Genomic DNA, 23,595 nt, shown 5'->3' on the forward strand with positions numbered 1-23,595 from the left:
ACGGCCGGCTGAAGGGAGGGCGCTTTCTTCAAGGACTACAACTCCCAGAATGCCTTTCACTTGCAAGACTTTTGGCGGGAGAATAGCCACTGGAGTCTAGGGCTGTGATACTTCTATCAGAAGCCCCACTTCACAATCTATTATTATTATTATATATTCTTCTTCTTCTTATAGCATCTACCAATCCGCAGAAAGGAAGGTCAGTTCCCCCCAAACCCCTCCAGCCATTAAATTTCGGCCTATCAGGTCTGTGTGCCAAGTTTGGCCCAGATCCATTAGTGCTCTCTGGATGTAGGTGAACTACAACTCCCTCAAATCAAGGTGAATATCCCTCCAAAGCCTCCAGTGTTTTTTTTTGCTGGTCATGGGGGCTTTGTTTGCCAAGTATGGTCAAATTCCGTCATTGGTGGAGTTCAGAGTACTCCTTGATTGCAGGTGAACTATAAATCCCAGGATCTATAACTCCAAAGTACACAGACGAATTCCCCTCAAAACTCACCAATATTCAAATTTGGGCATATCAGGTATGCATGCCAAGTTTGGTCCAGATCCATCATTGGGTTCACAGTGCTCCCTGGATATAGGTGAACTACAACTCCCTCAAATCAAGGTAAATTCCCCTCAAAGGCCTTCTGCAGCTGGCAGATGATAATTTTGTCAGCGCGGATTGTGTTTAAGTGCAGGCCAAGGTCTTGAGGCACTGCACCCAGTGTGCCAATCACCACTGGGACCACCTTGACTGGCTTCGGCCAGAGTCTTTGCAGATCGATCTTTAAATCCTCATTTTTTTTCTCTTCAATCCTGCTATCGCCTGGAATTGCAACATCGACGATCCAAACAGTATTATTATTATTATTATTATTATCATGGCATATCTACCAGTTTCCATGGGGGCCAGTTAATTGAAAGACTATTATTATTATTATTATTATTATTATTATTATTATTATTGTGTCATATCTACCAATTCCCATGGGGGCCAGTTGATTGAAAGATTATTATTATTATTATTATTATTATTATTATTATTGCATATCTACCAATTCCCATGGGGGGCAGTTAATTAAGAGACTATTATTATTATTATTATTACTCCATCTACTTAACCCTATAGATACTTTGAATGAAGGGAGAGCCTGCTGCCTTGCATTGACTTCTATGGCCTTTAAGAACATTTAAGAACTCTCCTATGATTTCCTTTTAGCGTCCATGGAAGAGGTCGGACTTGGCAGCAGCCCTTTTTGGCAGCGAATCAGTGCAAAACATTGGCATCTCTCCCACCTTTCATGCCATTGAAGGTTACTAGGCCAGATCTAGATGCCAATTGTGTTGTGTTGTGTTGACTTGTTTTGTATGCAAATGAACTGTGGTCTAAGGGCATTAACAAACACCTCTTATTTCCTTTTATATTATTAAGGCTTTTGAGCGCCCATGGAGGAGGAGGAGGCCTGCTATTCTTCCCTTTTAGATGGTCCAGGCCTTTCAGCATCTGTGACGGAGGTCCAATTCATAGGTATATCATATCTTAGTACAAGGTAAAGGTTTTCCCCTGACATTAAGTCCAGTTGTGTCCAACTTTGGAGGCTGGTACTCATCTCCATTTCCAAGCCGAAGAGCCAGAGTTATCCGTAGACACCTCCAAGGCCAAGTGGCTGACATAACTACATGGAGCACCCTTACCTTCCCGCTGAAGCAGTACTATTGATCTACTCACATTTGTATGTTTTCGAACTGCTAGGTTGGCAGAAGCTGGGCTAACAGCAGGACCTCACTCCACTCTCTGGATTCGAACCACCAACCTTTCACTCAGCAAGTTCAACAGCTCAGCGGTTTAACTCACTGTGCCACTGGGGGCTCCTTTATCGTATCTTATTATACCATATCATATCATGTGTATTTCCGGCTTTAGGGAAAGGAGCCTCTCCTTCCTTCCTTCCTTCCTTCCTTCCTTCCTTCCTTCCTTCCTTCCTTCCTTCCTTCTCTCCCTCCTTTCTTCCTTCCTCTCCTTTCTTCTTTTCTTCCTTCCTTCCTTCCTTCTTCCTTCCTTCTTTTTTCTTTCCTTCACTCCTTCCTTCCTTCTTCCTTCCTTCCTTCCTTCCCTCCCTCCTTTTTTCCTTCCTTCCTTCTCTCCCTTCTTTCTTCTTTCTCTCCTTCCTTCCTTCTCTCCATCCTTAATTTTTCCTTCCTTCCTTCCTTCCTTCCTTCCTTCTGTCTTTCTTTCTTTCCATCCTTCCTTCTCTCCCTTCTTTCTTCCTTCTCTCCTTCCTTCCCTCCTTCTTTCCTTTCTTCTCTCCTTCCTTCCTTCCTTCCTTCCTTCCTTCCTTCCTAGTCTCCCTCTTTTCTTCTTTCTCTCCTTCCTTCCTTCTCTCCATCCTTATTCCTTCCTTCCCTCCTTTTGTCTTTCCTTCTTTCTTTCCTTCCTTCTCTCCCTCCTTTCTTCCTTCTCTCCTTCTTTCTTTCCTTCCTTCTCTCTCTCCTTTCTTCCTTCTCTCCTTCCTTCCCTCCTTCTTTCCTTCCTTCTCTCCTTCCTTCTTTCCTTCCTTCTCTTCTTTCTTCCCTCCTTTCTTTCTTTCCTTCCTTCCTTCCTTCTTTTCATTCCTTCTTTCCTTCTCTCTCTCTCCTTCCTTCCTTCTTACACACCTTTGTGCCCTTTTCCACCTCTCTCTTTCTCATGAAAGATAGTGCCATTATTATTAGTAGTAGTATTAATAGGAGCCCCAGTGGTGCAGCGGGTTAAATCGCTGAGCTGCTGATCTTGTTGAATAAAAGGATGGCGGTTCAAATCCGGGGATTGGGGTGAGCTCCGCTATGAGCCCCAGCTTCTGCTAACCTAGCAGTTTAAAAACATGCAAATGTGAGTACCTCTTCAGCAGGAAGGTAACAGTGCTCCATGCAGTCATGCCAGCCGCATGACCTTGGAGGTGTCTATGGACAATGCCGGCTCTTTGGCTTAGAAATGGAGATGAGCACCAACTCCGAGAGTCGGACATGGCTGGACTTCATGTCAAGGGGAAAACCTTGACCTTTACCTTTTTATTAGTAGGAGTATTTGCTGATGGCTCCAAAGTCTTTCCGTGTTGTGCGTGCGTGCAAGGGACAGAATTGGAAAGCGCACACGCATGCAGGGGGGCCCCCATTCATGCCTGGGGAAAGTGTGCCAACTCAGCGGATGGATGGATGGATAGATAGATAGATGGAGGGCTGGAGAGAAGCCCCTTTTTTCTTCCTCTCTTTTCATCCCTTCCTTCCTTTCTTTCTGGCTCATTCAGGAAACACAATGCCCAGCGGCCTCATGGGTGGCTTTGTCTTTTTGGCTCCCTTGTCATCCTTGCTTTGGAAACGAGGGCGCTGACCCTGCCATTCACGCAGGAAATGCAGACTGGACCCTTTCCTTTATTGGCTCCCTTTTTGTTGCTTTCCCCCCATTGAGCGGGGCAACCGTTTTTCTATACGTCAATGTAAGAATAACACGTATCACACAAAGGGCTTATCCATAGAAAGAGGTTGCTGAAGACACGAGAAAATGGGTGGCCATCACGTGGACCTCCAGATTCCTGGGCTGCCATTATTATTATTATTATTATTATTTATAATATTAATAATAATAACCTGCTTTTCCCCTTCCAGATTTCTAAACTGCACTTCTTCCTCCTCCTCGCTGTCTTCTTCCTCTTCTTACTATCATCAGCATCTATTATTATTATTATTTACCCACTTCTCTATCACATTATTATTATTTTCTTTCACACCTCTTCTTTACCAAGTTATTATTATTATTATTATTATTATTATTATTAATTTCTTACACATCTCTTCTCTACCGGATGATAATGATGATGATGATTATTATTATTATTATTATTATTATTATTATTTTCTTATCCACCTCTTCTCTACCACATTATTATTATTATTATTATTATTATTAACCTTTTCTCTACTAAGTTGTTATTATTTTCTTACCCACCTCTTCTCTATGTTATTATTGCTGTTATTATTGTTATATTATCACACTTCTCTACCAAATAATAATAATTACTATCATCCTTTGCAAATTATTATTTATTATTATTAACCCATCTCTCCTCTACCAAATTATTATCTTTATTGTTACTACTATTATTATCATCATCATTTTCATACACACCTCTACCAACTTAACATTATTTTTATTATTATTATTATTATTATTATTATTATTATTACAGGAGCCCCCGATGGTGCAGTGGGTTAAACCCTTATGCTGGTTGGACTGAAGACCTATAGGTCACAGGTTCGAATCTGTGGAGAGTGCAGATGAGCTCTCTCTGTCAGCTCCAGCTCCGTGCAAGGACATGAGAGAAGCCTCCCACAAGGATGGTCAAACATCAAAACATCTGGGCGTCCCCTGGGCAACATCCTTGCAGATGGCCAATTCTCTCACACCAGAAGCGACTTGCAATTTTTCAGGTTGCTCCTGACACGAAAAAAAAATATTACAGACCTCTTTTCTACCAATTTAACATTATTATCTTACACACCTCTTCTTTACCAAGTTGTTATTATTATTATTATTATTATTATTATTATTATTCCACCACTTCTCTACCACATTATTATTAGTAGTATTAATATTATTATTTACACACCTCCTCTACCAAGTTGTTGTTGTTGTTGTTGTTTTCTTACATACCTCCTCTCCAACGAGTTATGATTATTATTAATTATTATTATTTACCCACCTCTTCTTTACCAAATTATTATTATTATTATTTTCTTACATAGCTTTACTTTACCAAGTTATTTATTATTATTATTATTATTATTATTATTGTTATTTACCAATTTCTCTACCAAGTTAATGTTCTTCTTATTATTATTAATTTCTTACACAGCTTTACTTTACCAAGTTATTTATTTATTTATTATTTACCAATTTCTCTACCAAGTTAATATTATTATTATTATTAATTTCTTACACAGCTCTACTTTACCAAGTTATTATTATTATTTATTTATTTACCCACTTCTCTATCAAGTTAATATTATTATTATTATTATTTTCTTACACAGCTCTACTTTACCAAGTTATTATTATTATTTATTTATCCACTTCTCTACCAAGTTAATGTTATTATTATTATTATTAATTTCTTAATCAGCTCTACTTTACCAAGTGATTATTATTATTTATTATTATTTATCCACTTCTCTACCAAGGTAAGGTAATTATTATTATTATTAATATTAATAATAATAATAATTTTGTACACGCTCAATTTCTCTCCCAATAATTATAATTGCAATTGTTATTATTATTCGTATTATCCAGATCTCTTCAATATAACGCAGGACCATTCCTGTTTTCCCCCCATCTTATGACATTGATGGCCAATGAGGATAATTCTCTTTATTGATTCCTAGATCTCTCCAAAATAACCCAAAATCGGGGGCCAGGACATTCCTATTTTATGATAATGATGATGGAATTATGATGACGAAGACCTTTTCTTGCTTGGAAAGCGTATGTATTCTTTCCCTACAATTGGGCTGTGTGTGCAATTTTGAAGGCTAGAACCCAGTCGTATGGCCCAGGGAGGGGGCGTGGCCAGGGAGGGAGGGGCGTGGCCTCCCATTCATGCCTCCTCCTGGCCCCGCCTCTTGGGGGCGTGGCTTGTGCAGGGCATTCCCTTCAAAAGGGAGACCCCTGAGCCTTGGAGCAGCAGTAGCAGCAGCAGAGCTTCGGCTGGCATTGAAGCAGGTGAGAGGAAACAACAATTGCAATCTATATATACATATATAGATTTAATTATATATAATTATTTTGCAATTAAAAAGAAAGGCTAATTCATGAGACCCCTTTTCTATATATATATTTCCCTCCCTATTTTTGCAGGTTATTATTTTCTCCCATTGAAAAGGAACAGAACATCCGTCGCCAGACATGGCATCCGAGGTGAGCGAAATGTTCAGACTTTTCCCTCCCTCCAAAAAAAATACCCATGTCCCATTTCCTATAGGGAGGGTTTTATTGTAGAGCCTCCAGTGTTAGGTGCAGTCTATCTTAAGGTTGCTTCTATGATCTTCGATGGGTTAGGTTTCGTAATATGTTGATCGTTCCTAGAAAAACAATATTTGGTAGAGAGATCTATGAATATTTGCGGGAGAACCACCCCAAAAGGATATAAAGGGGCCCAAGATCTAGCTTGTAAGGCTATTTATTATTATTATTATTATTATTATTATTATTATTATTCATAGGCTATCACTCATGGCTGAGTATGATTTCCTTCCAAGTGTAAAAATAACAATTATATCTACCTATCTGCATGGGTGTCTATATTAGTATTATTAGTATTAGTATTATTATTATTTCTGTCTATCCTCATGGTTGTCTGTATTATTAGATACACAACAAGATTGGTGCACAGCAAACAAGATCACTATGCTGGTTGTTGTATTTGATCACACGTCGGACACTTTCTAAGTGTCCAGGACTATGTGATGTATTGGCGAACAATGCGTGCAGATCCCAGTAGGGTGGCCTTTTGCAGCTGTCAGATGGTAATTTTGTCAGCGCCAATTGTGTTTAAGTGCAGGCCAAGGTCTTTAGGCACTGCACCCAGTGTGCCGATCCCCACTGGGACCACCTTTACTAGCTTGTGCCAGAGTCTTTGCAATTCGATCTTTAAATCCTCGTATCATGTCAGCATTTCCAGTTCAATCCTACTGTCACCTGGGATTGCAACATCAATGATGCCTATCCCCATGGGTGCCTATATTCTTATTATTAGTATTGGTATTATTATATCTATATTATTAGAAGTATAATAATTATTATTATATCTACCAATCTCCTTTAGTGTCTATATTATTAGTGTTGTTGTTATTATTATTATTTCTGCCTATCCTCATGGGTGTCTATATTACTATTAGTATTATTAGCATTAGTATTACTATATCTACCTATCCCCATGGGTGTCTATATTATTAGAAGTATTATTATTATTATTATTATTATTATTTCTGCCAGTCCCCATAGGTGTCTATATTATTATTGGGTTGTTGTGAGGTCTCACCACCTCTGAGGATGCCTGCCATAGATGTGGGTAAAATATCAGGAGAGAATGCTTCTGGAACATGGCCATACAGCCCGGAAAAATTGCAGCAACCCAGTGATTCTGGCAACAAAAGCCTTTGGCAATATATTATTTTTATTTATTTATTTACTATATTTATATCCTGCCTTTCTTGACCCTGGTGGGGATTATTATTATTATTATTTCTGCCCATCCTCATGGGTGTCTATATTATTATTATTATTATTATTATTATTACTTAGTTACAGCCTTCTTTTTTTTAAAATAAATTTTTATTGAAATATCACAAACTACAACGAAAGAGGGGGAATAATTTGAAGAAGATAGCAAAGTAGGAAATAATAAAAGATTTAGAAAAAATTACAAAAATTGAAAAACGAAGGAAAAAAGGGAAAAAAAGATAAAAAAATAAAAATAAAAATAGAAAAAATAATAATGAAAAAATAATAATAAAATAGGGCTTCTAAAGCAAAAAATTCAGCTTCTGAATGGATTGCAAGCCTCCTCCAATGCTCTCTCTCTTTCTTTTTTTTTTTTTGCAAAAGCCAGAAATACTATTTTTTAAAGTATTTTAATTTAATTGGATTTGATTTGACCACTTCATTGAGAGGCAAGGGATCGGCCTCCCAAGTCCATGCCTGGCATTAAATGAATAGAAATCTCGCATGGAGAGAAAGGCAGCCCTTGGCAACACGGTTCTCCAGTTTGAAAGCAAACCAGAGCCCTTTCTATGCCAAGGAAAAAGAGGAAGGAAGGAAAGAAACAAAGGAAGGAAGGAAGAAGGGAAAGAAGGAATGAAAGAAAGTAAAGAGACAATGAAGGGAGGAACAAAGGGGGGAAGGAAGGAATGAAAGAGCGAAAGGAGACAAGGGAGGAAGGAAAGGAAAGGAAGACGGAAAAGAGACAAGTAAGGAAAGATAGGCAGAAAGACAAGAGTGAAAGAAGGAATGAAAGAGAAGAAACAGGGGAAGAAGAAACAAGGAAGGAAAATAGGACATGCAAGGGAAGGAAGGAATGAAAAATAGAACAGAGAAGGGAAGAAGCAAGGAAAGAAAGAAGAGCCAGAAAGAAGATAGAAGGAAGGAAGGGGAGAGAAAGAAAACAAGATGAGAAAGAAGGAAGGACAGAGAGATGGAAGGAAAGAAGTGAGAGGGAAGGAAATGAAGGGAAAGAAGGAAGGAAAGATAGACATGGAAGGAAAGAAAGAAGGAAGGAAGGAAAGAGAGAGATGGAAGGAAAGAAATGAGAGAAGGGAGGAAAGAAAGGAGAGAGAATGAAAGAAGGGAAAGAAGGAAGGAAAGCGAGGGAGAGATGGAAGGAAAGAAGTGAGAGAAGGAAGGAAAAGGAAGAAGGAAGGAAGGAAGGAAAGAGAGATGGAAGGAAAGAAATGAGAGAAGGAAGGAAAGAATGGAGAGAGAACAAAAGAAGGAAAAGAAGGAAGGAAAGCGAGAGAGAGATGGAAGGAAAGAAGTGAGAGAAGGAAGGAAAAGGAAGAAAGCAAGGAAGGACACAAGGGCAGAAGGAAGACAAGGAAAAAAGGGAAAAAAGAGACAAGGAAGGAAAGAAGTGAGGGAAAGAAGGAAGGAAAGAAGTGAGAAGGAAGGAAAGGAGACAGGGAAGGAAGGGGGGGGGGAAGAAAAGCGGAAGGAAGGAAGATGGGGGGGGGAGAGAAAAAGAGAAGGAAAGAAGTTAAGGAAAGGAAGAAAGGAGGCAAGGGAAGAAGGCCGACTGACAAGGGATTGACCTTTGGCTTCTCAGGGAGAGACTGGTCAGCAGCTCAGTCATGTGCTAAAGGGAGGAAAGGGGAAGCTGAACCCGCAGCACCGGGTTCTCTGGCTTGGTATAGGATCAGCAAGGAGATTATTATTATTAGTTGTTATTATTATTATTATTATTTAGTATCTCCCATATTTCCTGACCATTGGGTTCTTAGGGAGTTGAAAGAGAGATGGGTATTATTATTATTATTATTTCTATATTATTATTATTATTATTATTATTATTATTATTATTATGAGATACCTTCAGGGAGTTGAAGGAGAGGCACCTTGTTGTGGTTATTGAGTTGAAGGAGAGGCAGGTATTATTATTATTATTATTATTATTATTATTATTATTAGATATTTCCAGGGACCTGAAGGAGAGGCACATTTATTATTATTATTATTATTATTATTATTATTATTATTATTATTATTAGATATCTTCAGGGAGTTGAAGGAGAGGCATCTGTTGTTGAGTTGAAGGAGAGGCAGATAATATTATATTATTATTGACAGAAAAGCACAGTATGTCATAGCAAACGAGATCTATTTGCTGGATTTCGTATCACAAAATCACAAGTCGAACACTTCCCTAGCGTCTAGGATTGTGTGATGTATTTTCGAATGATGCATGCAGATCCAAGTCAGGTAGCCTTTTGCAGTTGATAGATTGTGATTTTGTCGATGTTTATTATTTCCAAATGCCGGCTGAGATATTTTGGCACGGCACCCAGTGTGCCGATGACCACTGGGACCACCTGGACTGGTTTATGCCAGAGCCTTTGCAGTTCAATTTTGAGGTTTTTGATAGCAGCTGATTTTTTCCTGTTGTTTTTCCTCAATGCGGCTGTCACCTGGTATGGCGACATCAATAATCCAGACTTTTTTCTTTCCTACAATTGTGATGTTTGTTGTGTTGTGTTGTATTATTATTATTGTTAGGTATTTTCAGGGACCTGAAGGAGAGGCATCCTGTTGTTATTGAGTTGAAGGAGAGGCACATAAATAATTATTATTATTATTATTATTATTATTATTATTATTATTATTATGTATCTTCAGGGAGTTCAAGGAGAGGCATCTTGTTGAGTTGAAGGAGAAGCAGATATTATTGTTATTATTCGGTATCTTCAGGGAATTGAAGGAGAGGCATCCTGTTGTTTTCGTTGTTGTTGTTGACGTTGCCCCCTGCCCAGGCCTCCCCCCCTCCTGCAGTGGGCCGCCATCTTGAACGCCCTGGGTGGGGCCTTGTTCAAGGTGGCGGCCCGCTTGGGGCCCGGACCCGGGGGCCGCTCACGTTCTTGCTGAACCCGGAAGGAATGTTCCCTCTTGCCGCCACCGCAGAGCGAGAAGTTGTACAGCGGGCGCCTGGTGGGCACCATCGACCCCGTGCTGGAAGCCCTCAACTCCTCCATCGAGATCGACCAGCGCCTCTCCGAGGTGGACGTCCAGTCCAGCATCGCCTACGCCAAAGCCCTCGAGAAGGCCGGCATCATCTCCAAGTCTGAGCTAGAGAAGATCCTCAGCGGGCTCGAGAAGGTAAGCGGGGTGCGAGAGCCATTGTAGGCTTGGTCTGCGAGCGTAGAAGAGTTCTTTCGTACTCTCCACCGTTCGTCATGCAGTTCATCATCACACATACTCTCACACTCACTCCTAATCCATTCATTCACTCATTCGTACTCACCATCCTTCTTCATTCAGTTTGTCATCACACGTGCAATCCTAGACTGCATTCATATAGGATATTATTATTATTATTATTATTATTATTATTATTATTTGGTATATATTTCCTGACATGAGTCAAGAGTGTGATGCTGCAGCCAAAAAGGCCAACGCGATTCCCGGCTACATCTATAGGGCTTCCTATATAGATCTATAGGAAGGTGACCCTGGGCTTGGAAAGCATCTCCAATGGAGTTTTCTGCCCGGGATTCCATCTAGTTAATGGGGCCAGGTTTAGACTTTGTCCCCGTTCCAAAGGGTCCTTTTTGGAAACGCATGGCTGGCCCTTGAACTCTGGATCAAGCAGGTCTTGTTAATGGCTAACGGGGCTTTTCCTTTTTTACGCCTGGGTAGATCCTGGAGGAGATCTCGAAGGGTGAGCTGGTGATCGTGAAGACCGACGAAGACATCCACACCACCGTTGAACGCCGGCTCAAGGTCCGTATTATTATTAGGCTGTCCTCATGATGCTATTTGTTTAGTCCTCTGACTGTTGGTTCAGAAATCTGCACGTTTTCTAAATATTTCCGCAAATATTCCCCAAAATTCCTCCTTTTCTTCCTTTTTCCAGGAGCTGATCGGAGATGTGGCAGGGAAACTGAACACCGGACGGAGCAGAAATGATCAAGTAGGCAAACATCCCATGTGTTTCTATTATTATTATAATGATGATAATGTAATATCATAATATATTATAATATTTATATGATATTATGTACTAATATCATTATATTATATTGCAATACATATATTATTATACTTATATTATCAGATATATTATAATAGTATTGTAGGCAAACTTCCAATGTGTTTCTATTATTATTATTATTATTATTATTATTATTATATATTATAGATGTATATTATAATATTTATATATTATAAATTAATATAATTATATATATATGTATGTATATGGCCCCCTGGTGGCACAGTGGGTTAAACCACAGAGCTGCTGAACTTGCTGACCGAAACATCGGTGGTTCGAATCCAGGGAATGTGGTGAGCTCCCGCTGTTAGCCCCAGCTTTTGCCAACCTAGCAGTTCGAAAACATGCAAATGTGAGTAGATCAATAGGTACCACTCCAGCGGGAAGGTAACTGTGCTCCATGCAGTCATGCTGGCCACATGACCTTGGAGGTGTCTATGGACAACGCTGGCTCTTCGGCCTAGAAATGGAGATGAGCACCAGAGTCCCAGAGTTGGACACGATTAGAATTAATGTCAGGGGAAACCTTTACCTTTTTTATTATGATTATAATATTATTTTTTCATAATTTAATATTATCAAATATATTACAATATTATTGTAGGCAAACTCCCAATGTGTTGTTTTCTTCTTCTTTTTCTTATAATTCTTATATTATTATCATAATATAGTATATTTATATGATATTAATATATATAATAATAATTATAATAGTATTGTAATATAATATTAAATATATTATAACATTGTAGGCAAGCTCTCAGTGTGTTTCTATTATTATTATATTATTATATTATTATATTATATTATTATATAATATAATATTTATATGATATGTATTAATAATAATGAAGGGGCAGAGATGTCGGTTTATATCCCGGACGAGCCCCCATTTTGAGGGGATGACTCAATGCATTTGGAGTGCTGGTTAGCCCATGCCCCTATATCTGTGCATCTTCATTATTATTATTATTATTATTATTGTTTGCTGTTAAGGATTGTGGCAGTTGGAGTCCAAAACACCTGGAGGGAGTGTTGAGGTTGGCCCATGCCCATCTTATAATGTAGTTGCCTGTCCCAAGCCCCATCAGTGCTGGAAGTCTTGTCCGGCGACTTAGACATATGTCCCCCCTCGAGAGTGGGGAGTAGGATGGCTCCGGCTGACTCTTCCTATAGCCTTCTCTCCCTCCTTCAGCCCGTAGCCTCCGTGGAGCGTCACCTGGTGCTCAAGGAGCTTGTCTGCATCTCCGAGGGCCAGCGGGGGTCCCAGTCCTGCTTTTGCGCGCGTTGGGTGGCCGCGTACGGCTCCGTCCGCACACAAGGGGTACCTACCACCTCCGCACCACTTTTTCCTTTCTGTTCACCCAGATACAAAAAGTCTGAGAACCTCTTCCCTATCTATGGATCCCAGAAAGGTGGCTTGAGGATAAGGGCCCTTGGACAATTCTCTCTTTTGTCAAGGGGCTCCACTCTTCTTTCTTCCTTCTTTCCCTTCCTTTGTGTCTTCTTCCTTCCTTTTCTTTATCCTCTCCTTCCTTCAGGTCTTTTCTCCTTTTCTTCCTCTTCCATTCTTCTTCTTGTCTTCCTCCCCCCTCCCCTCCCTTTTTTCTCTTCCTTTCCCCCCCCCCCCTTCTTTTCACCTTTTCTTTCCCTCCCTCCCTTCCTTCCTTCCTTCCTTCCTTCCTTTCTTCTTTCTCTTTCAACCTTTCTTCCTTTTCTTTATCCTCCCCTTCCTTCAGGTCTTTTCCCCTTTTCTTCCTCTTCCGTTCTTCGTCTCGTCTTTCTTCCTTCCTTCTTTTTTTCTCTTCCCTTCTTTTTTTCTTCTTCCTTCTCTGTCTCTCTACTTTCTTTCCTTCCTTCTTTCCTTTCTTTTTTCCTTCTTCCTTTCCCCCTTTTCTTTCTCTTTTGTCCTTTATCTCTTTCCTTTCTTTTTTTCCTTCTTCCTTTCCCCCTTTTCTTTCTCTTCTGTCCTTTATCTCTTTCCTTTCTTACTTGCTTTCTTTCCTCTTCCCTCCTTTTTTCTTTTTTCTTTTTCCTTCTTCCTTCAAAGTTTTTCTCCTTTTATTTCTCATCTTTTCTCTTTCCCTTCCTTCCCTCAGATCTTTCCCCTTTTTCTTTCTTTTCCATCCGCTTCGTCTGTCTTCCTTCCTTCCTCTTTTCTCTTCCTTTCTCTTTCTTCCCTCAGACCTTTCCCCCTTTTCTTTCTCTCTCATCTCTCCCTTCTTTCCTCCCCTTCTCTTTCTTTCCTTCTTTTCCTTTATTTCCTTCTCTTTTCTGTTCTTTCTTTTTTGCTCCCCTCAGATCTTTCCTTCTTTTTTAATCTTCCTTCATTCTTCCCTTCTTTCTTTCTTCCCTCTCCTCAGACCATTTCCCCTTTTCTTTCTATTCCTACATCTCCTCTTTCTTTCTTTCTTTCTTTTTTCTTTCTTTCTCTTCCTTTCCTTTCTCCTTTTCTCTTCCTTTCCTCATTCTTTCCCCCATCCGTTCTTTCCTCCTTCCTTCCCTCCTGTATCTACTTCCCCATCCCTCCTTCCCTTTTTTCCTTTCCCCTTCTTTTCCTCCTTCCTTCCTTCCCTCCTTTCTTTTCCTTTCTTCCCCAGTCACATGGCAGAGGGACACTCCACCTGAAATGGGAGAAAGACAGGCCTCCAAAGTCACCAACTCTTCCTCTTTTTTTGTCAGCGGAGTTTGGAGAGTTGTTTCCCCATCACCATTCAAACCAATTGAATTGAGTCAAGTTTTGAATGCAAGGCCTTGGAAACAGTGCCGTAGATACTATATACAGAGAGGGATTTTAATAATGGATAGGGAAAGGGACTTTGCAGGGTGACGGGGACTACATGTCCCAAGATCCCTTGTGGCTGCTGCCTTTGCAGGTGGTGAACGACCTGAGGTTGTTGCTGAAGAGCTCCATCACTTTGCTGATCTCGCTGGTGCAGCAACTCACCCGGACCCTCATTGAGCGCGCCTCCACGTAAGATGAAGTTTGTGTTGTCAAAAGGCTTTCCTGGGTTGCTGTGAGTTTTTCAGGCTGTCTGTCCACGTCCCAGCAGCATTCTTTCCTGACATTTGGCCTCCATCTGTGATGAATGGTATCTTCAGGGGTCTGTTGGCAGTGAAGCAAGTGCAGTGTGTGTGTGTGTATTGCAATGAGCAAGCTTGAATAGCATTGAGTAGCCATTATATTATAATTATTACCATATTATATTATAATATTATTATACTATATTATTATATTATTATAATTGTTGCCATATTATTATTACTATATAATATTATTCTACTATATAATTGTTATATTGTTATAGTTATTTCCATGTTATATTATTATAATAGTATTGTACTATATTATTATATTCTATTATAACTATTATATTATATTCTATTATAATTATTACCAGTCTACAGGGGCGAGGCTGCCTCTATGCAGATACCCTCACTGATTGACTTTGCAAACTTCATGGCTACTTAATGCTATTCAAGCTTGCTCATTGCAAAATGTATATTTCTTTAAACAGACAAGGGTCCTTTCTCCCACCCTGGACATTATCCCACAAGTGTGTTTGTGTGTGTGTATTACACACATATATGGTGGAGGCTCCTTCTTTGGAAGCTTTTAAACAAAGGCTGGATGGCCGTCAGGGGTGCTTTGAATGCGATATTCCTGCTTCCTGGCAGAGGGTTGGACTGGATGGCCCATGAGGTCTCTTCCAACTCTATGATTCTATGTATGTGTGTGTTTGTATATGTATATATATGTGTGTGTGTGTGTGTGTTTGTACACACACACACACACATATATACATGCACACACATTCACTTGCTTGATTTACATCAGATCCTATAAAGATGCCATTAGCCACATATGCAGGCAAAATGTCAGGAGAGAATGCTACTGGAACGCATTGGCCATACAGCCTGGGAAACTCACAGCAACCCAAACTGAAGACTGTTTGGGGGATTCTAGGAGGAGGGCACTTTTCATGTCTTGTCTTCTTTCCTTCCTTCCCACAGGGAAATCGAGATCATCATCCCGGGCTTCACCCACTTGCAGAAGGCCCAGCCCATCCGACTCAGCCAGCTCTTACTCAGGTGAGAAGCCCATCTATAGGATCTGAAACCATAAGAAAAGAGAGCAAGAGATCTTCTCTGGAAATCCCTTATTATTATTATTATTATTATTATACCATAAGCTGTTAATATAATATAACAAGTAGTAGTACCAGTATGAATTATATAATTACTATATAATAGTTATTATTATACTAAAATAATAACTTATAATATATTGATATAAACTATATTGCCTTTATAAATTATTATATTGCACTATTGTTACTATTATAAATTATATGATTATTATCATTATTGGTATTATTATACATTATATTGTCCTTCTATATTTTTTTTTGTTTTCCACGTTAACCTTCTCTTGGCCTTATTCCGGACACAGCCATGCCGTGGCCTTGACCCGCGACTCTGAGCGCCTCCTCGAGGTCAAGAAGAGAACTAACGTCTTGACTCTGGGAAGGTCAGTTTGGCCGTTTCCTTTGGGCAATCACCACCAAGGGTCCCTTCACTGGGATTGTTGGGACCAATGCTTTGTTCTCTTGCAGTGGAGCCATTGCCGGAAACCCCCTTGGGCTGGACAGGGAACTCCTCCGCAAAGGTGAGTCCAAGGAGTGAAATCCCTTCCCAGTTTTGGGCCCAACACAGAGGATCTCTCAGTTTCTCTGCGAAGCCCCTAGGGTTCCCACTATGATGATGATGATGATGATGATGATGATGATGATGATGATGATGATGAAGAAGATGATGATTGCAAAGGCTGGGTGGCCATCTGTTGGGAATGCTTTGATTGTGCCTTTCCTACATAAAGGTAGAAGGGAGTTGAACTGAATGGCCCCTGGGGTTTTCACTATTTATAGTTATTATTATTATTGCAGAGGCTGGGTGGCCATCTGTTGTGGTTGCTTTGACTGTGCTTTTCCTGCATGAAGGCAGAAGGGGGTTGGGCTGAATGGCCCCTGGGGTTCCTGTTATTCATTGTTATTAATTTCATTATTATTTCCATTGCTATTCTTCTTCTTTACTCATTAGTTCTATTATTATTATTATTATTATTATTATTATTATTATTATTATTAAGGCTGGATGGCCATCTATGGAGAGGGGGGTGCTTTGATTGTGCTTTCCCTGCATGAAGCCAGAAGGGGGTTGGACTGAATGGCCCCTGGGGTTCCTGCTTATTTATTTATTATTATTAATTATTGCAAAGGCTGAGTGGCCATCTGTCAAGAGTGCTCGGACTATGCTTTTCCTGCATTGCAGAATAAAGGTGGTTGGACAGAATGGCTCTTGGGGTTGCTCCTATTATTATTATTATTAATTACTATTAATATTGCAAAAGCTGGATGGCCATCTGTTGGGTGTGCTTTGAATGTGTTTTTCCTGCATGAAGGCAGAAGGGGGTTGGACTGAATGGCCCCTGGGGTTCTTGTTATTATTAATTATTACTTATTATTATTGCAAAGGCTGGGTGGTCATCTACTGGGAGTGCTTTGACTGTACTTTTCCTGCATGGCAGAATAAAGGGGGTTGGACTGGATGGCCCATGGGGTTGCTCCTATTATTTATTATTATTAAATATTATTTATGACTATTATTGTTGTTACAGAGGCGTGATGGCCATTTGTTGGGAGTGCTTTGAATGTGTTTTTCCTGCATGAAAGCAGAAGGGGGTTGGACTGAATGGCCGCTGGGATTCCTGTTGTTGTTGTTATTATTATTATTATTATTATTATTATTCCCTGACTTCTCACTTTGTTTTGAATGCCTTGCAGAGCTGGACTTGGGCGCCATCAGCATCAACAGCATCGATGCCGTCGGGGACCGGGACTTTGTGGGTGAGCCAGGGCTTGCTTCCGTCCCTCCTCCTCCTCCTCCTCCTCCTCCTCCTCGCTTTGGCTGATGCCTTTGCTTTGGCAGAGCCCTCACGCACCCCTTCTTCTCTCCCCCCCAGTCGAGCTGCTCTCCACTTCCTCCCTGATCATGATCCACTTGAGCCGGTTAGCCGAGGATCTCCTGCTGGCCTCCACAAAGGAGCTGGGACTCATCAGCCTCCCCGATTCACTCTGGTCAGTACTTAATAGAATCATGGAGGTTTTCAAGCAGAGCCGGGTGGCCATCTGTCGGGAGGGATCGGTTGGTGTCTTTATGGCAGAAGAGGATCGGACTAAATGGACTTTAGAGGTCCCTTCCAATTCTGAGATTCTATATCTAGCCTATATGTCTGCCATCTATCTATGGCTGGGTGGCCATCTGTTGGGAGAGATCAGATGGCGTCTGGCAGAAGGGGGTTGGACTAAATGGCCTTAGGGGGTCCCATCCAACTCTAGGATTCTATGCTATGTCCTCTATGTCTCTCTCAATCTTTTCTCTCCTCCTCCCTCATATCTATGGCTGGATGGCCATCTGTCAGGAGGGATCGGGTGGTGTCTTTATGGCAGAAGAGGGTTGGACTGAATGGCCTTTGGGGGTCCTAACTAGGATTCTATAACATGTATGTGTCTCTCAATCATCATCTCTCTCTCTGTACCTATCTTTATGGCCATCTATGGCTGAATGGTCATCTATTGGGAAGGATCGAATGGTGTCTGGCAGAAGGGGGGTTGGGCTGAATGGCCTTTAGAGGTCCCCTCCAACTCTGGGATTTTGTATTCTATATGTGTCTCTCAGTCATCTCTTTGTGTACTCTATCTGTGTGCTCTCTATCTATCTATCATATCTGTGGCCATCTTTGGCTGGATGGCCATCTGTTGGGAGAGATCAGATGGCGTCTGGCAGAAGAGGGTTGACCTGAATGGCCTTAGGGGGTCCCGTCCAACTCTAGGATTCTATGCTATGTCCTTTATGTCTCTCTCAATCTTCTCTCTCCTCCTCTCTCTCATATCTTTTGCTGGATGGCCATCTGTCGGGAGGGATCAGGTGGTGTCTTCCTTCTCTGCCAGCGATGCAATACGGGAACTAAACCCAGGCAGAGCATGGCATTAGGGAATTATCTCTCTCTCAATAATAATAATAATAATACAATTTAATAATAATTTGATGATGATGATGATGATTCTGTGTTCCCAGCACCGGGAGCAGCCTGATGCCCCAGAAGAAGAACCCAGACAGCCTGGAGATCATCCGCAGCAAGACCGGCCTGGTCATTGGACGGGTCAGCAAAGAGGGGAAGGGGAAAGGGGGGAGGAAGGAGGAGGAGAAGACCCCTGGCCATTCATTCATTCATTCCTTCACCCTCTCCCTTGGCTTTCCTTGCAGACTGTGCAGCTCCTGGTGGTGCTCAAGGCCCTGCCCAGCGCCTACAGCAAGGACTTGCAGGTAGGAGGGAGGGCAGGGAGGAGTAGAGGGAGACATGGTGGATGGGGGGATAGATAGATAGATAGATAGATAGATAGACAGACAGACAGACAGACAGACAGACAGACAGACAGATAGGCTAGTCTCCATATAAGCCGCCCCAAGTCTCTTCGGGGAGATCATGGTGGGATACACAAATAAAGCTGTTGTTGTTGTTGTTAGGAGGAGGTAGGGATGGGGGATTGATAGATAGAAGGATAAGGGAGGGCTAGAGGGAGGGGGAGATGGGTAGGTAGGTAAAGGATGGAATGGATAGAATGAGGAAGGGATGGTGGATGGATAAATAGGAGGGGGTGGGAGGATGAAAGGGTGGTGGATTGAAGGAGGGAGGAATGAATAGATATTTATTTATGATTTATTTACGACATTTATATGCTGCCCGTCTCACCCCAAAGGAGACTCAGAGCGGCTTACAAGATAGATAAATAGAGAGAGAGAGATACACACATACATACATACACACACACACACACAATATATATTATATTATTAGCATAGTACAATATCAGTATTAAATATTACTATATTGTACTATACCATTATATTATAATATTATTAATAATATTACATGTAATATAAATATATAAGTATAATATTATATTAGTAGTAGTATTATTATATTTATTTATTTTTATTTATTTCCTATATTTATACCCCACACTCCCAAGTATTATATATATATATAATTATATATATAATTATATTATATATAGTATTATATTGCATTATATTATAATATTAGAGAGAGGAAGGGAGGAATGGAAGATGTATAGATAGGAAGATTAGATAGATAGAGAGGGAGGGGGGATGGCTGGATGGAATGGATATTTATTTATTTGTTTATTTCCAATATTTCTATCCCACCCTTCTCAACTCAGGGCGGCTTACAAACCGGCCACAATTCGAAGTCTCAATATAATACAAATATAAACAAAAATAGCAACAGTTTAAAACAGTAAATAAAACATTAAGTTAGCTAGCTTACTAGCTAGCTAGCTAAAGGGAGGGAGGGAGGGATAGATGTATATATGTAGATTAGATACAAAGAGAGGGAAGGAGGGAGTATGGATGGAATGGATGCATATATAGATAGATGCATAGATATATACAGTGAGGGATAGATAGATGGATGAATAGATAGATAGATAGATAGATAGATAGATAGATAGATCTTGGCCTCATGTAAGCTGCCCCATGTCCCCATTGGGGAGATGGTGGCGGGGTATTAAAGTTGTTTATTATTATTATTATTATTATTATCATCATTATCATTATTTATAGATAGACAGACAGACAGATCTGGTCAGTGAAGGGGGAGAGAGAGAGATGGAGGGATAGATAGAGTGAGAGAGGGATGGTGGATGGATGGATAGATGGATAGATAGAGGGAGAGATGGACGGACAGACAAATAGAGGGAGGGATTGATGTATGGATATAGGGATAGATGGAGGATGGGATGGTGGGTGGATGGATGGGTGGGTGGATGAAAGGATGGTGGATTGAGGGAGGAATGAATAGATAGATAGATAGATAGATAGATAGATAGATAGATGGAGGAGTAGAAGATGTATAAGGAAGATTAGATAGAGAGAGAGAGAGAGAGAGAGGAATGATGGATAGATGGAGGGAGGAATGGATGGATGGATAGATAGATTATGAACAGAGGAAGGAAATAGATAGAGGAAGGGGGAGATACGTGATGGAAGCAAGCAGATAGATAGATAGATAGATAGATAGATAGATAGATAGATAGATAGAGGGAGAGATGCGGCCCTTGTTTCCTGCCTCTCCCTCTGCAGAAAGTGGGCTTTTAAGTCGTCGTCCCCCCCTTGTTGGGTAGCTCTGCCCTATGAAGCCTCACTTGTGTCCCCCCCCCCCCCCCCAAATCCCATGCTTATTTCTCTTCCTTCCTTCCTCTGGGTAACAGGAGGACAAGGAGCCGGTCCTGGACGTGGTGGACACGGTGAGCGCCGTCCTGCAGCTGGCCAACGTAGTGATCTCCTCGCTCACGGTGAGAGCGCCCCCCTTCCCAGCCCTGCTTTATTGCCTCGTGTTCCTTTTGGGATATTCTGCATCCTCAGGGTGGGTCAAACCAGATAAACTGGTCAATCCCTCGTAACCCTTTCTTTCTTTCTTAGATCAACAAGGAGGCCATAGAGAAGTCCTTGACCCCAGAGCTGCTGGCTACTGACCTGGCCAACCTCTTGGTTCGCAAAGGGGTGAGCCTTGCGGGGATTCAAACGCATGAGGAAAAAGGAAAGCAAAGGCTGCAGAGTCCGCGTTCGAACCTCTGACCCCCCTTTTTTCCCCCTGCAGGTGCCCTTCCGTCAAGCCCACACCATTGTGGGGAAGGCCATCCAGCTGGCCGAGAGCAAAGGCATCACCCTCACCCAGCTCTCCTCCGAGGAGCTCAAGAGCATCAGGTGGGACTTCTTCCTCCCTTTTTTCTTCCCTCTTTTTAAGGCACACAAGGAGCTTAGCCAAGTTTCTGACCCTCATTGACACACATCATCACGCCCTGGATTCTATCTTGGTGAACTTTTCGTGGTGTTTGTTCAGCAAAGGCTTGCCTCTCCCAAACATCCGGGTATTTTGGGCTTAGAATCATAGACACCTAGGCTTGGAGGGGGCCCCTAAAGGCCATCCAGTCCAACCCCCTTTCTGCCAGGAAGGATAGAATTACTATATTATTATTATTATTATTATTATTATTATTATTATTATTATTCAATCCAATCCCCTTCTGCCAGGAAGAAAGATAGAACTACTATTATATTGTTGTTGTTGTTGTTGTTATTGAATTACTATTATTATCCATTATACATTGTTATTTTTGAATTACTATTATATTATTACCTATTATTGTTGTTGTAGAATTACTATTATATTATCCATTATTATCTAGTATTATCTATTATTATTATTATTCAATCAAATCCCCTTCTGCCAGGCAGAAAGATAGAATTACTATTACATCATTATCCATTATTGTCAATGATGATGATGATGATGATTATACTAACATAGTTGGAAGGGGACCCCAGGGGCCATCAAGTCCAGCCCTTCTTCTGCTAAGAAAGAAGATAGAATTACTATTATATTAATATATTATTATTATTATTATTATTATTATTATTATTATTATTACTATGTGACTCATAAGAGTTGGAAGGGAACCCCAAGGGCCATCTAGTCCTGCCCCTTCTCTACTAGGAAGGAAAATGGAATCACTACAATATTATTATTATTATTATTATTATTATTATTATTATTAGACTCTTACAAGTTGGAAGGGACCACAAGGGCCATCCAGTCTAGCCCTTTCTCTACTAGGAAGGAAAATGGAATCACTATGGTATTATAATCCATTATTATTATTAGTAGTAGTATTATTACTACTACTGATCTTCACCTCCTTCTTCCTCCTTGGCAGCCCTCTCCTGAGCAGCGAGATCTCTCAGCTCCCAAGCCCGCAGAGCAGCGTGGAGCTGAACACCTCAATTGGGGGGACGGCCAAGAGCAGCATCCTGACCCAGATCGAGACCCTGAAGGAGATCCTCAAGAAGCAGAAGGAATGAGCAGTGCAGGGGTCGACCCTGGAGGGGCACAGCCAGCAGGGGCCCCAAGCCGCCCCCTCTGCGTCCCAGCAGCAGCAGCGCGTTTGTTGACCCTGAGTTAATAATCAATAAATACCGTGGTGTGTTGGATTTCGCTCAGAAAACACTCTCTGCCTGGTCCTTTGCGTTGTTTTTTTTTTGGGGGGGGGGGGGAACGGACACAAGGCTGACGTGGCTTCCTTTGACTAGATTGGGCCTCGCTTCAAGCCGTCAAAACAGTAATCTATACATAAAAATAATCTAGAAATAATCATCAATAATAATAATAATCTATAAACAATCACCAGGAAAAATAAAGAATAATAATCCATAAATAATCATCAATAGTAATATAACAGTATAACAAAAAATAGCAATCTATAAATAATCTATAATAATCTATAAAAAGCATAAACTGTAAGAACTGAAATAATCATCAACCATAATAATATAAAAATATAATAATAAAATAGATGCTTTTGAACTGTGGTGTTGGAGTAACGTTCTGAGAGTGCTTGGACCACCAGGAGATCCAACCAAACAAGACACCCATAAAAACCAGGCAGGACCTCCACGTTTCCAAACGTTAGAAAAAGTGGGATAATAATAATTAGTAATAATAATCAATAAGTTGTCAAAGGCTTTAATGGCAAGAATCACTGGGTGGATTGTTGTGAGTTTTCTGGGATGTATGGCCACGTTCCAGAAGCATTCTCTCCTGACGTTTCACCCATATCTATGGCAGGCATCCTCAGACCTCAGAGGATGCCTGCCATAGATGCAGGCGAAACATCGGGATCATGCTTCTGGAATAGTACATGGCCAGACAGCCTGGGAAACACACAACTACCCAGTATTTATTTATTTACAACATTTCTATGCCACCCTTCTCACCCTGAAGGGGATTCAGAGCGGCTTACAAGATATATATATACACAACATATTATATTATTAGCATAGTACAATATCAGTATTAAATATTACTATATTCTACTATACCATTATATTGTCATATGATACCTATAATATAAAAAATATAAAATAAATAAAACAATAAAAATATAAAACAACAACTCCCAGAATCTCTTGAAGAGAGAAAAACGGGGATAATAACAACAATATTAATAAATAATTAATAATGACTCAATCCCTCGCAGGATGCCTTCTCTCTCTAGAAAACAAGTTTCCCTCCAAGCACGTGGCTTTTGAGGTTTGCTTACTTCCGGGTTGGGCACGTGACAAGGACAGGGGCGCCCCTGATTGGGCGGGGGAGGGGGTGTGGCGCCAGCGGGTACCT

At 40.8% G+C, this 23,595-nt stretch overlaps 1 protein-coding gene across 1 annotated transcript; it reads left to right on the forward strand.

Moving 5' to 3' along the window:
• The first annotated feature begins 460 nt into the window (after window positions 1–460).
• Window positions 461–22,425, forward strand: ASL (argininosuccinate lyase). Its single transcript, XM_060756913.2, has 20 exons — window positions 461–610; window positions 1,418–1,513; window positions 4,209–4,449; window positions 5,404–5,740; window positions 5,876–5,935; window positions 10,187–10,381; window positions 10,922–11,005; window positions 11,139–11,195; window positions 14,153–14,250; window positions 15,291–15,368; window positions 15,730–15,807; window positions 15,893–15,945; window positions 17,120–17,182; window positions 17,299–17,413; window positions 18,414–18,498; window positions 18,603–18,662; window positions 20,630–20,713; window positions 20,841–20,921; window positions 21,019–21,125; window positions 22,136–22,425. Exons 5-20 carry the CDS (start codon window positions 5,924–5,926, stop codon window positions 22,278–22,280), a joined length of 1,395 nt encoding a protein of 464 aa, XP_060612896.1. The 5' UTR covers window positions 461–610; window positions 1,418–1,513; window positions 4,209–4,449; window positions 5,404–5,740; window positions 5,876–5,923; the 3' UTR covers window positions 22,281–22,425.
• Window positions 22,426–23,595: the final 1,170 nt, after the last annotated feature.

The sequence above is a fragment of the Anolis sagrei genome, chromosome 11 (assembly GCF_037176765.1).
Source record: "Anolis sagrei isolate rAnoSag1 chromosome 11, rAnoSag1.mat, whole genome shotgun sequence".
NCBI lineage: Eukaryota > Metazoa > Chordata > Lepidosauria > Squamata > Dactyloidae > Anolis > Anolis sagrei.

Bases quoted from the DNA above. Each gene is read 5' to 3' on its own strand.
- ASL (XM_060756913.2), top strand. The intron at 15,369-15,729 runs GTGAGAAGCCCA...TTCCGGACACAG, and splicing joins CTCAGCCAGCTCTTACTCAG to CCATGCCGTGGCCTTGACCC. The intron at 21,126-22,135 runs GTGGGACTTCTT...CCTCCTTGGCAG, and splicing joins GAGGAGCTCAAGAGCATCAG to CCCTCTCCTGAGCAGCGAGA.